This window comes from Abrus precatorius, unplaced genomic scaffold, assembly GCF_003935025.1.
Source record: "Abrus precatorius isolate BTA unplaced genomic scaffold, Abrus_2018 Scaffold8, whole genome shotgun sequence".
Classification (NCBI taxonomy): Eukaryota; Viridiplantae; Streptophyta; class Magnoliopsida; order Fabales; family Fabaceae; genus Abrus; species Abrus precatorius.
Genome location: NW_020874428.1, coordinates 1,237,039 through 1,252,124, shown reverse-complemented (window position 1 = coordinate 1,252,124; position 15,086 = coordinate 1,237,039). Strand labels below are relative to the sequence as shown.

General features: G+C 26.5%; 1 protein-coding gene across 5 annotated transcripts; it reads right to left on the bottom strand.

Moving 5' to 3' along the window:
• Positions 1-1,652: 1,652 nt before the first annotated feature.
• LOC113847149 (probable E3 ubiquitin-protein ligase RHG1A) lies at positions 1,653-7,146 on the bottom strand. 5 transcript variants are annotated; one of them, XM_027476054.1, is made up of 7 exons: positions 6,950-7,099; positions 5,772-5,879; positions 3,819-4,976; positions 3,660-3,710; positions 3,489-3,587; positions 2,998-3,162; positions 1,744-2,066 (listed from the first exon to the last, which is right to left on the bottom strand). In XM_027476054.1, exons 3-7 carry the CDS (start codon positions 4,953-4,955, stop codon positions 1,914-1,916), a joined length of 1,605 nt encoding a protein of 534 aa, XP_027331855.1. In that variant the 5' UTR covers positions 4,956-4,976; positions 5,772-5,879; positions 6,950-7,099; the 3' UTR covers positions 1,744-1,913. The 5 variants fall into 5 exon arrangements, with proteins under 5 accessions (XP_027331853.1, XP_027331855.1, XP_027331854.1 ...); XM_027476052.1 differs by lacking the exon at positions 5,772-5,879 and having other exon boundaries at positions 1,653-2,066; XM_027476053.1 differs by having other exon boundaries at positions 5,772-6,969.
• Positions 7,147-15,086: the final 7,940 nt, after the last annotated feature.

Genomic DNA, 15,086 nt, shown 5'->3' with positions numbered 1-15,086 from the left:
TTATGAAGTAAAACTTTTAGCTGTTTAATGATGTAGGTCTTACTTTTATTTATAGTAAAATTGATTTTAGAGTTTTTTTTTTTTAGAGTAATTCGATGTAAAAATAAACTTTTAGCTTGAATTGCTAAAGTTGGGACAGCATGACTGATCAACATTATCGGATTCAGTATATGTTTAGAAGAACAATGAGGTTTTGATAGAAAAACACAAAAGAGGAACAGAGAAGATCTTCATATGCACGTTTTCTTCCCCCAAACAACTCATGCAAGTTTAAAACACTGAAAAAAAAATGGTTTTGAAAACAATTGAGTTATAAATACCCGATAAAGCTATCACTCATTTCATATTTTTCATATTATTTTTAGTCTCACCTTTTATCATTCATTACATTTAAGAAAATGATGCTTTTACATTTTGATTTTTGGAATGTATTTTCAGGATGTTGTACACAAAAAATAAAAGGTCTAATAGTCATTTTATTTTAATCTATTTACGATTGTAATGCTCTAAGAAATACATTTTTTCAACATTTTCTTTATTTATTTTTAAATTTATTAAAAATTATGAACATGGCTCATTAGATAAGATTAGGACCTACATAAATTTGTAATTATTCATAAATTTTAACTAACAATAAATTATGTATAAAAAAGAATGTAACAGAAAATGTGTTGCTGGCATTTTTTTTTTTTATATTTAATCATCTTCATATTTTAATTATTTAAATTAAGTCTTTCACTTTCAAAATTTCATAAATAATTAACAAAATTATAATGAAGACATCACATGTTATTGGTTTGTATAAATTAGCAAAAACAATTATCAACATTAAACAAAAATAGTAAAGAAAATGTATAAAATAATAAAAACCTTTTATTTTCATTTAATTATTTTAAAATTATTGTTAGCTTTTATAAATTAATTATATATTTTATATGTTTATTAATTATTAGATAAAATTTTGAGATGACAGACTTCATTTAAATAATTAAAAAAATATAAGACTAAATATAAACAATAAAAAAAAACTAAAATTATTGATAAGTTGAAGTATAGAACTAAAAGTGTATCAAACCAAAATAAAAAGTAAGAAGGGATAGGAACAATTATATACGTTGACAATTCTTGGTGATTTAAATAATAAAACTTTTACTTCTCTCTTATTTTCAATTAAATGTGTAGGCTTACAAACTTCTTTTGGCAAAATATTAAATTTATTTTGTTTAAAAACATTTTCTCTCTATAATTTACCTCAATTTTAGTCTTGGTTCTTATATTTGTAAAGTAGAGACAAAAATCAAACTCTTCAAATATAAAGATTTAAACCAAAATTAATAATTAGAGTGTGCGTATACATATAAAACTAATTTATCTTTAAAAATATACTTGACTATGATAAAATAAACAAATAAATAATTTTTTTACTTGGTTAAAAATTTTATAGTAAATTTTATTATTAATTTACTTGTAAGATGAAAATTTTTATAAATAATTTACTTCACTTTAAACTCAATTTTTAATTAAAACTAATTTAACAAAATCAATTTTAGAAACATTCATCTAAACATCATAGTAACTTCCCCAACGCAGGGCATTATTTGCTGGAGCCTTATAAAAACAAACAATTTGATAATTGAAAAACATTCAAGTATATAACCGCATAGTATCAAATGCTGGTTTATTCGTCTTGAATCCCTTCTATTCCGGTAGTTAAAAAAAAAGGGGGTTGAGAAAGAAAATGATGCATAAATAGTACTATTTTTTAACAAGAAGTTCCAGAGTCCATCAAACCAGTGGCTTATATTATGGGCTCACGGGATGAAAATATTGGGTATGTACAGAAGAACAAGATCATTCAGAAGTGAGGAATATCTGCATTTTATATCAAATCAAATGTGAAAGGGACAACACAATCAATGAGGCAAAGATGAAGAATTGGACAGTGCTGCTGATACTTTACAAATAGGGCACCAATTCTTCAGCCGCAGCCACTCCTGAATGCAAATCACGTGGAATCTATGCTTACATTGCAGACTTCCAACTTCATCTCCAATGACATATTCCTCCTGCATATTAAGTACATGTATCCAAGAATCTTGTAATAAAGGAGTTCAAAGTTTTGTCATTTGGTATTTATAAAGTGGCTAAAGACACACAATAAGAATTAAAAAATAATATCTTTTATTGAAATTTGTAGCATTAAGATATTAATACATTGAATTCTATAATCTTGTGACTTTCATTAAAAATTTATTATAAATAGATTCTTAATATGAGCCTTTGAAATACAATAAGAAATAAATAAATAATGATTTTATTGAAAATTGTGGCATTTAATGTTATTGATGAATTACATTTTATGATATCTTATAATTTTCAATAACAATTTGATATACATGAGTTCTTTTACGTGTTTTTAGACGCACATTAGAAAAATTGTTTGTTATTTTCTACACTTAAATCTAAACTTCACACATTCCTCTTTTGAGGAAAGAAAAAGGGGAAACACACTTCCCAATATAAGTGTAGAAATAAGTAATAGAAAGAAAGGAAAATGCTTTTGGTACAACAGATTTGATTTAAGAGAATATTTTTGAGATGCCTATATACGGTATCAATTTTTTTATGTTCAAATAATAGAATTGATAGAGAAATTAGATGCAGCTAGGAATAGCATTTGATAATTTTAAGGTTTATACAAGTTTGAAAGCTTTAGTGACTAGTCTTAGATTCCTTCTAGTAGTGGAAATGTTCGATATTTATTATTCACGAAATAACTAAAATAAATGGTGCTAGTTCAGAATATTTTAGAATTGCTAGACACTGATGGAGCCTTTCCAATGCTATGCATACTGGTTCATAAAGTTTTAAGACTGAACATGGCTGACCTTAGTAACACAAGCAGTTACATTTGAATTATGATGATACCCCATTGCCATATGAAAGTAAAAATGAGCAACATACTTGCAAAAAATTGAATATATTTTATCAAAGTACCTGGCAGATGCAGCATTTGATATCATCCTTATCCTCCTCACAATTCTCGGCCACATCATCTGAAGGTGCAGACTGATATGTACTTGTTTTCAGACATTCTGAAAGTGCTTCCTCTGTTAGAGCTGTGCTCACAGTACCCATCCTTTCTTCTAGAGCTAAAAGTTCCTGTCATTAATGGAAACTTTCAGAGATATGAATAGATAAATATAAAATGAAAACTTACAGATTTTTAATCATATATATAATCCTCATTCCTCAAGGATAGTTCCCTTCTCAAAGCCACCTCCCTCAACACTTTTACATTTACAATCTCTCTCCCTTAATACTTCTATCAATAAACATCAATTAAATTTAGGTAATAATTGCCAATATTGCTATCAGAAACATTAATTTTAAGAATATTTTTAACCAAAAGTCTGGTATCATAATAAACTTGATGTGCAAAAAGGAAATAAGGAACTGATTTGTAGAGCCTTATGACATTAAAATACCTCATAGGACATGTTATCAATATCCATCCGCATGTCTCTGTGGTGATCATAAAAGTTTAGTCCATTAAGGAGCAAACTGTTTTCCAATAAAATAATTTGCTGCAAAGACACAAAATGGAAGTGTCAAATAACTGGCCAACTAAGTTGAATCAACTTTTAGTCAAGAATTACCTCGTCAGTTAGCTCTTCATCTTGTTCGATCCTCTCAAGTGCCAACAAAACCTTCATACAATTATAAAATAGTACTTTAGTTTTAAGCTCTCTCATCAAAGGCCATGATACTAATTACTAAATTGTGCTCCCTGGTTTACACTTAACAGAAAAAATTACCTCGGCCATACCATCCATATTGTAGTGTTGAAAGCCATCCCAGTTTATTAGAGAATGAGTGATGTCATATTCTGCAGGAGACACAGGCATAGCATCACATAACTGCTCACTGCTAGTGCCTGGTCTACCATAAGAGCTTGAACAACTGAAAGGAGTCTCTGAAGAAGAATGATATGAAATGCCAGAAGCATCAAGATCATCAGAATGAGGTGAAAGGGGTACGATAACAGAGGATTCACAGGTTGCCACAGGATTTCCATTTCCTTGGCTAGTAAACCTTCCCCTTGCATGACCACTATTTGATTTTTGAGTTCTAACTGATGCTGTGCTGATGTCACTGTGAGAAGGCAAATTTCTAGATCTTCTTGAATCAGAGATAGATAGCCCAATCCGGGAGCCAGAATTCCGTCCTATCTGAGAAGATCCAATAATTTTCTTGCCCTTAACAGTGGAACTACTTTCCCCTTCACAGTTTCTCTTTTTCATTGAATCCTTCTTTCTATTAAGGGTTGAATCTGATGATGAACTACCAGCTGGGATGACATCAGATATAGAGTTGCATCTGAAGCTCCTCAACTCATACCTACAGGTACCAGAACGTCTCACTGGAACACTGCTTTTATTTTCTTGCTCACGCAATCCAGGTCTTCGATTAAAACTCCTTTGAGATCTTGTATTTGATACTGCATTAGAGCTTCCTACTTCCACAGATATCACTTCACTAGACTCTGTACTTTCCCCTTCATCTTGAAGCCTTCTCTGACTTTCTTCTGGCAGAGGTATCAGCTCTGAAATTTCTGGTTCATCTTGCACGCTACTAGTTTCAGATGAATCTATCTCAAACTGAGAAGATAATGTTTTCCGAGACTCTATAAGCAGTTTTCCTGACTTACTAGTAGTTCTGGAGGAACTTCCAATTGCTTCCTTGCTACCGGAATAGGACCTCATAGATTTACCTTTGTCAGAAGATTTGACTTGAGCAACTTTAGGAAGATTGGCACTACCACTGCAACCCAATCGGCTGCAAATTTGACCCTTTTGATCTCTACTATTAGCAGTATCTCTAAGCACATGGCCCATCCCCTTTCTTGGAACTACCACCCCATCTATGCCTCTTTTACCGGAATATCCATCCATCAATAGTTTTTACCTTCAAATCTGCAACACATTCATATAATGTAGTAGTAATCAGATAATCATAAATCACACAGGGCCATCATAATAAAGAAAATAGTGAGGATGGGAATAGAAATAATTGGCAAGCCTAAATAACATATGATCTTTACGAAAAAGATAGTTTGTTTAAGAAAATATTTATAAATGCTTCATAGAATCATAATAATGATTTATATGCATAAATCAAATTGCAAGTTAAAAGACTGGCCAGACTAGCTGCTCCATTGGGAGTGCATAAATTTGAAGTTTGGATATAATGAAGGAAGTAGGAACTTTTCCACTGTTATACTTTCGAATAAACTTCATAAATTAAATGGCATATCTTGAAATCATTCCAAACTAGCCATGCGTGATAACTAAATTTCTTCACCCTAGAGAGAGAGAGAGGGGGGGGGGGGTTCATTCATAAAGCATATTGCTTTGGCAAACTGAGTCAATTATATAAGATTTTGCATCCTTGATCAGACAAATTGTTAGGGAATTTGAGCTATATCAAAGCACTTTCAATAAATAATTATTATAACAAAGTTAGAAAACAGTCAAGTTCCAAAGTTTTCACTGTTATAGGAAAAGGAGAAATGTAAGTACCAGAGAATAAATAATCCTTAATCCACAATTCCATATAATAAATAAAACATACTAAACTTAGACTATCAAAGTTTTCAAAAAATCAGTAACAAGTATTCATTAAACAGTCAATCCTTTCTGGTATGAACCCAAATTTACTTCTCTAATCTTTCAAGCATAAATCTACAAAATCATGCCTAGTGTGAATACCAGAAGATTTACTCCAATTGCTTCCTGGTAGCTACAACCATGGCCCTGCTTACATATCTTCAGTTTTTCTCATCTCCGGGGATAAACAACCAAGACTTTAATCTATATCTATATATAATATAAATAGAACAACAGGTTACTGAAGTCTATCAAAAGAGCTCCTTCATTAACTCTTCTAAACAAAGAAGCACAATTCGATCTCAAAATGGTAGTGTTAGATCATCATGTCAGCATGAAACAGAACACAAAATGGGAGTTTTGTTCTAATGTTGCTGGACTTTAAACTGATAGCAAAACATGACATAAGATTAAAATCACAGTACATTTTGCTTCTCCTAAAAGGGTAGAAATAAGAATAGAACAAAGTCAACAAACTGTTCTATTCCAATTGGTTCACACAACAAACGTTGCCAATAAGTAAAACACGGCTTGATTATATAATCCAACCATGGCCACATTTACACCCATTATTATCATTAAAAGTTCTCTCAAGGAACAATTCAAAACATAAAAAATCAAACAAATACATGATTAGATGATGATCAACATATAACATTAAGCAAACTCTAAGGCACATGTACTAATTCATCGTAAGAATCAACTAAGAAACTCAGTTATGAGATTAAAATCTTCAATAAAAATAAATAAGTAAATAAGTGTTGTAAAAATTACACGGCCCGTGATTTGACTACAAAAAAGAGGGTGTCTAAAATAACAAAAAATAAAATAAAATAATTTAAAAAATTCCGTTCGCTTTATTTCAGCTCTCAAAACAAGCTCCACGCAACACTTAAAAGTGACTCAGAAAAAACATGAATTAAATAAACTTTTTCAATTAAAATTATTAGCTCGAAACAAGAACAAAAAAAAAAAAAAGTTCCCATGACTTCGAACTACAACTATGAAAACAAAAATACAAAAAAATATAAATATTGATTAAAGCTTTCAATAACCAGCGTTTTCAATTCTGGGTATCACGATGATCACCGCCATCAAAAGCAAGTGTATATTATTTGCGGTTTCAATTCGTGTCTATGATGATTACCCAGTTTTCTTCGTTTAAAAAGAAGGATTAAGGAAGAGGAAACACCATAGAAAAGGAGGGGAAAAAAAGCGTGTGGATTTTGGAGTGAATATGATAGCCTGGGTTTATGGAGGAACTGGCCTAGGGTGGCTACCTTTTAGTGTTGTTGGCGTTGTTGGTGTTCTTTGCCTTTAGGAATAGAAAAGCAGTTGCAGAGTCTGAAAGAGAAAGAAAAGAAAAGAAATTTGTAGAGAGAGAAACACAGAGAGAGAGAGAGAGGGAAAAGTGCAAAACGTGTGTGAATGATCCAATGCTGAGCCAACATCTCTTTATTTATTATCTTTACCCAAGATCAACAACATAAAAAAAAAAAAAAAACAGCAATTAAATTTAAACCAAATATTTATAAAACGGATTTTTTAAATATATTTCCTTTTTTATCTTTGTAATAATTTTTTATTGTTTTATAAAGTAAATATTAAATAAAAATATGCAGATTTATTATTTTAAAAATATATGTAATATATCACCTATTGATATTGTGTGATTTTGAAGGACTTTTTAGTTGTATTTATAAATACCAAACTCATCATATTTTGGAGAATTGTTTGAAATGACTTTTGAAATACTTTAAAAAAATTTAGGTGGGTTTTTTATCTTTTTTTTTTCTATGCTTCTATCTTCTTCATTTTTTTTTCTGCTAATAATATTGCATTACTGTTTATATATAATATTATACTATTTTTTTTATTCCATTCACTTATTTGGTGAAAACATAAATGACAGTGTCATTGACTTGCTCTGTTTAGTTAAGTTTGTTCCTCAAATGTATAACACAAAAATGCTTAAAATTTTAACTTTTTAAGTAGTAGTTTTTTTTATAACATGTGTAAAAAAAGAGAAAGTTGAAAGTTAAAATTAATATCATGATCTCTACAATCAACCGTAAATCTTCAAATAGTTAACTAGTACTTTTAGAATTGCATTGAAGCTATTGACAAGACATATATTCTAGTAATAGTGAGGGGATGAGATGTAAGCAGTTATCGTAATCATCATAGAAAGATATTACAAAATGTATTAGCCACTTGTAATTTTGATTTGGAGTTCATGTACATTCTTAGTGGATGGGAGGGTTCGGCTTATGATTCTAATAATGTTATATTAAGGAGAAAAGAAATTAAAATGACTCCAGATAAGTATTTATTTTTTAAATAATAATAATAATAATTATACTAATATTATATATATTACATATGTAATTAGGTAAATATTTCTTGGTAGATTGTGTTTTGTGAACAATATTTCTTATATATAATATATTTTTTACTTTATTCAAATAAAAATATCTTTTGTGAATTATATATATTTATAATCTATAGACACAAAACATGAAAAGGTTTAAAAATCATAAAAGAAAAGAATAAATATAACAAAAAATACAATAAAAATTATAAAAATATGTACAATTTTGAAACATGAAAAAATCAGCATTTGTTTTTCAATCTATCAATGTTTTGCTATATCCAAAAATCCATGCCAACATTTGTACTAGTTAGGTGCATCTATCTCTTGGACGGAACATGCTAACAGAAGAAGCCCTCATTCTAACTTCTCAAGTCATTGATTGATTACTGGTTAAATAAAAAATAATTTTAGTATTTATATATGATTTGCTTTTGTTTTCATTTTTTATATAAAAAAATAGATGATATCTTTTATATGAAAAAAAACATAAAAATTAGTCTGCATTATTTCTGTGATATATCAATTGTGTTTAATCTCTGCATAAAAATTACACTAACATAAAAAATACAAAATAGTTAAAGAATTAAAATTCGCTAAGTTATGAACACATTGGAAAGAAATTCACACATTGAAAAAGCAAATTAATAAACTCTCTCAAGTTATCTTTAACACAAGGAACCTTAAGAAAATAAAATTAATAAAAATGGATCACTTGTTAAAATAATTTAGTCCATATTTTTTCACAATTTAATACTAGGAAAGAGTATAAAAGACATTAGTATAAAGTTGATCAAAGTTTATATCTTTTACATGATCACACTTGTAAGAATAAGAGAATGTTTGTTTTTCTTTTTAAAAATAATTTTTTGTATTATGTTTTATTTTTAAAAACAGAAAATAATTTTTAAAAAGAGAAACAAAGATACTTTAAGCCTTCTCTTTTTCTCTTTCTTACTTTTCTTTTTTATTTGAGAAAAAAATAAAAAATACCCTATGAAATCTTAGAGGATGAATTGCTCCACATCAAAAACTTTTATTGTTAGTTTTTACAAACTTATTGTATCATTGCTCTTGACAACACCTAGCACTATACAAAAGATGATTCATCAAATTCGAGTATAAGAAACTAAAAAGAAAGATCATTTTGAAAGAGTTTCACAAACTAAGATGACTAGATGTCAATCTTTGTCTATAAATGAAAAGTTACTAATTATTGAGCATAGACTAATTAGCTATACTAAAATTAAAATTGAGGAAGTTCTTCAATGCTTGTGGTCGATTAGTGCACAAGATAAATGGTTGATCAATCAATTACTCAAGGAGTAAAGGGTAGTTAAATAAACTTCAAAGGTAGAACATGCTCCTTAGCAAACACTTGGGAGATGCATTGTAAAGCTTAATGCTCTTAAATTAATTGCTTTTGCTAAGTTGCTGTTAATGATTTCTCGAGCCAAAACTAATAAAAGAAAAGAGTTGAAACACAAATCTGACCAATTTCATATATTTTCAATATAAAAGAGAATGATGAGTGATAATCAATGAACTCAACTATCATCTAAAGCTAATGCCATTGCAAATGCATAACAAATTATTGCAAATCATGACACAAATAATACAATGGAGACCATTTTATCCTTTTACATTTCTTACATGATTTCTTCTCTACTTTATTCTTTTAAATCTTTGCCCCTTTTCAAACCTACCAAGTGCTTTTATTCAATTAATTTTTATGGTCGATCTAAATAAATATTTTATCTTCTTTTTGGGTTATTATTCTTCTTCATTGATTTATGTTTAATAAATATCACAAAGTCAAATTTTTTTGTTCTTCTTCTTCTTTTCTTTCTTTGACCTCCAACGATCAATCAATCATTTACTTTAGAAGTTTCCATTGAGAAACTTAATTAACTCACTATTGCTTAGCAATATATCATTATTGATCTCATAATTGTTTTCATAATTAGATATGGGAAGCACATTTTTAAGGAGTTTTATTTTAATTATCACAAAGACCAAGATAATAGATGTAAGAAAATAAGTTGAATGAATAAATAATTTTTAATCAATCTTTTATTTGCTTTATTATACTTGCTCTTTTCTTGATAATGTATAAGTTTGTATTTAATGTATGATTGAATTATGATATGCTTATTTTTAGTTAAAGAATTTATCAAACTATTATGTTGTCATCATCAAAAGGGGAGACCGTTAAAACTAAGGCAATCTCCTTAAAATGAAGTCTTATATTTGATGTATCAAAATTACTAAATCTTGAATGAATTTTATATTATTATTTAATAAGTATGTTGAGTGTTTCAATATAAATAATTATTCAAAGAATTAAACAATGATATGTAAAAAATAATAATGAGAAGTAATCGATTCACAGTTTGTCAAGTTATAGCAAAAGTAAGTGTTAACCAAAGAAATATATCTATTTTCAAAGAAATTAAAATCATACCCTTTGGGTAAAGAAAAATTACCATTTTCTTGATTCTTCAAGCCAAACACTAAATCAACATATGAACAAAAAGAGGAACTCATAAAGCACTTTTGACAAAGTAAAAGATTTATACTTTATCAAAAGAATTTTTTTAGAAAAGGTTTGGCATATCTAGTGAATATATAGATGATTCTAATAATAACAAACATATAAAAACTATATAAAGAGTGTACAATCATGAAAAAAATAAGAAAATTAAATAAACACACTCTATCATTCAAAAAGTTTTTATTAGAGTTTCCTTTAAATACTAAATTTCAGTCTTATTTTTAGAGTGTTAAGAGCCTAAAAAAACATTCAAAGTAATATTGGAGAATGTAATAACTTGAAAAGATGGTTGTAAAATACTTGAATTTTTTTTAATTTAGAGAAGCTTTTACAAAATACTAGAAATTTTTAGTTTGTAAATCCTAATTGAATACTAAAAAGCTTGACAATGAATTAAATACTATATACTACTCTAACGTTTTAGAGTGAATTAGTATAAATTTTAGTGTTATTCTTTTTTTTTATGCTTCAATATCTTTAAAAGTTAAAAATGAGTTTTTGAATTTTAACTTAACTTATTTCTAATTTAAAATTCTATTATAAAAAAAATTTAACCTTGATTTATAAAACTTGATGAAAACTCTATTTAACTCCTTTTAAATTTTTTAACTTCTACTTCATTATAGTTAAGTCTTATCCCATTATTTTTTATACTTATAATTTTTTAATGGTAATTTTTTTTTATCAAATCTCCATGAATTGAATTTATTAATTATTATTATTATCTCAACACACATCAATTTTTAAGAAAATACAAAATCATAAATTTTAACTTCTTTCAAGTTTTAATTTAACATCTTATAAAATACGTTAAGTTTAATTGAAATTTTGAAATTTGTAAATTAATATTTATTTCAAATATATATTAATAATTTAATCATTCCAGTAAAAAAATATTGATCTACATCTACAAGTAAAATAATTTTATTATTGACATGTACGATTAAAATAATTTTATTATAATAAAAAAAATATGTTATATGTTTGACTAGTCAAATTAATATTTATGAGTTTAATAAATAATTTTTTATGAATTCATGTAAATTTATTAAATTATTTGGTTAAATTAATAATTTTAAATTTCACATTTTTATAAATTTTTCAAATATTGGTAATTTTTTTAGAATGTAAGTAATATATTTACTCTATACAGATATTTTTTAAAATAAATAATTTTGAATAAATAAAATTTAATTACATCATCCAAACAAATTTATTTAGAATAAAATAAATTGAGAATGAATAAAATTTTAAATCTATATCCATATAAAAATATTTTAAGTAAAATAAATTAAAAAAAATATTTTAAAAATGAAAGAAATATAATTTTAAAATTTTTAATTTTTTTTAAAATTAATTTTTTTAAACAGAACATCTACCATTATACCCACAATGATTGGCCATACCATTGCTATCCATAATGGAAAAGAACATTTACCTATTTATATAACAGATCTTATAATAGGTCATAAATTGGGAGAATTTTCACCTACTCTAAACTTCCGAAGACATAAAAAAATGATAATAGATCTCGTCGTTAACATTAATAACGAACGATAAAATGAAAATTATAATAATACTATTCTAATATAGAATAAGAATACTATAATAATAGTGAAATTGCTGGTACAAAGTCAAAAAAGGATTCTGGGCTAACACCATTGACGAAAAATTCTATTAAAATATCTAACAAATTCTTATATGATTTTTAGTAAAATCGGAAAACATTAAGTATAAACAAAATATCTAGAAACATCCTTGGAAGTTTTAAGAGAATGAATGTTATTAACAGGTAGGAATAATAAGACCTGGATTTTATCCCCCGTATTTCATTAAGTAAAAAAAAAATAGAAAAAAGACAGATTACTTTGCATACTCATATTCTTATTTCCATTCGATCTAATCCTTAGCGTCTCCTGATTCGTTTTCTAAAATAATCGGAGGATAGCCTGCCTATTCTTATTTCATAGAAAAAAAAAAAGACTAGATTGTAAAATTTTAAAAATTAAAATATTAAAAAAATATTAATAAAAAAATTACATTTAGTTAAAATAAAAGAATAAAAAATTAATTAAACTTAATAGCTACTATGAAAACAGATATCCACGGATCAGTTCACTTAAGTCTATGGTTAAATAATTTTATTTTTGAGAAAGATTAATATGTAGGCTACTATTAATGGCCTAAGCTAACTCAATATACATTTTTTGGTATTTTTAAATTATTTATTTTTATGCAGGTAAATGAATTATTTATATTTATTGTATCCTTTTCTAATCCTACCCATCGAATAAAAAAACTACTTCTGTAATAAATATATTTTAGAAAAATAAAAAAATTGACCTTAGAATAAGTTCTCAAACCTAAACTTTACTTAACAAACTTAAGTATCATTAAATAAAATAATAGGTATATAATCACAAATCGTCACCCTAAAAATTTACCCACAACAATACAGACCTCTATAATATTGTTATTTAAATAGATAGGCTAACCCTTTGAGCTTAAAAATAGGTTTTCCTATCTTTTTTTAACCAAATAATTATTTAATAAAACATTGACTTGACCTAATTGATGAATAATTTTGGATTAACTTTCTGATATAAACTAACCCATAAATGCTTAATAATAAGCTAACATATTTTCTTTCCTACTTGAATTCGACCCATTTAGACATAAGTCTTTGTTTTTAAAAAATTTACTCTTGACATGAAATTCAATTCAAAGCCCCAGTTTCCAAAAAGTATCGAATAAATTAATAAATATAGTTTTGAGACATTATAATAAAAAATTATTTGGTATTATTATTATAATTATTGTTGTTGTTATAAAATAAGTCAGATCATTAAATTTAAAAAACTTTTTTGAATTACCAAAACTGACTTATATAAGTAAATGATTTTAATCTAATTTGTTTAATACATAAGCTTATCTGAAGAATCAGTGGAGAACCTAAGTGCTTACGTTGTCACAATACAACTATAATTTCCAAGAAAAAAATCGATTTTGCATTAGACTTTATAAACTCTGGTTTTTGTTCATAAAATTCTTCTTTTTACAATTTTTTTCCTATTAAAAAACATGCATTTGGCCACCTAAGTCACGATTAAGTGCTTGAATTGAATGGATTTCAATAATCTGAATGATTGGCACAAATAATTAATTAAGGGATTAGAAGCAAAATCGTGACTTTTTATAAATCTATCTAAAATCATTCAAAATCTCAATTGATGAACTGCTTGTAATTCAAGTCTGTGAAGCAAGCTTTAGAAATAAGCTTGTGTTAGTCTCTGGCAAACCAATGGTATAGTTAGAAAGTTTCTATATTTGATTCGATTTCGATGTTAGAAGAAGCACCACAATGAATAGAAAATGACTAAGCACTTGCATACCTCATTTGGATCATGACATAAAGCTAATCATTCTATTTCTGATCAAATTAGAAATTATTTCGTTACATGGCAATCTTCTTCTCATTATTCTTACAAAGAACAACATAAGCTATCACTTATTCTATAAGGTTGATTTGGTCCACTTCATATATGAAGAACAAATGTAAACTAGAGTTATAAAATTATATATATTTAAAATATAACTAAATAGTCATTATTAAATTACATATTTATACATTTTTAAATGGTATACAAATTATTTTTCATGCTTGACCTTTATGATAATATTACAATAATTAACAATTACATTGATAATTTTTTTACATAAAAAGTTATCGGATGTGTCATTTGATTCTAACACAACACAATAAGAAGTGTGAGAGAGAAAAGCACTATATACATACATTTGTATTGAGATTATATAAATACTAATAACTTTAATTCAAAAGATCCTGTATATATTATTGTATAGAATCATTAATGCAATATTATCATAGCAAATTAATTTAATACATTTTTACTCCTAATGTATATCTATGTGAACTTTGATATATATTCTTCATGAGACTTGATCATCAGTCCACACATAAAATCATAATATTAAATTGTAAAAATACTAGTTTAGTATAACCTAAGTGATAGCTTAAGAAAAAATAAATTTGTCACCTTAAATTAATGTAATATTAAAAGTAAAATATATGTCAGAATCTTGTTGAATCTTTTTTAAATTTGAACTTTAAGGTGTCAAAATTATTCTCCTTTGTCATACCATACTAAAACAATGTTCTTCTCATTTTGTCATATTTTAAAATTCATTGAAAGAAATAACAACTTTCACCTAACTAAAAATTATAATAAAATACATTCATAATATTCTTCATAAAAAATCATGTTTAGTATTTTTTTTTTTAAATTATTAATTTTAACTTGTAAGGTGAAGTTTAACACTATTAAGTGTTCTTTCTATTCTAGTTAATTAAATAAATAATTTTCATTTTCATTTTTTTAACACTACATGTATCTTTTATCAAAAACAATTATATCTGGATAGGACTAAGACCATTATTAACAATAAAACTTTTCTTAAAATTATTTAACAT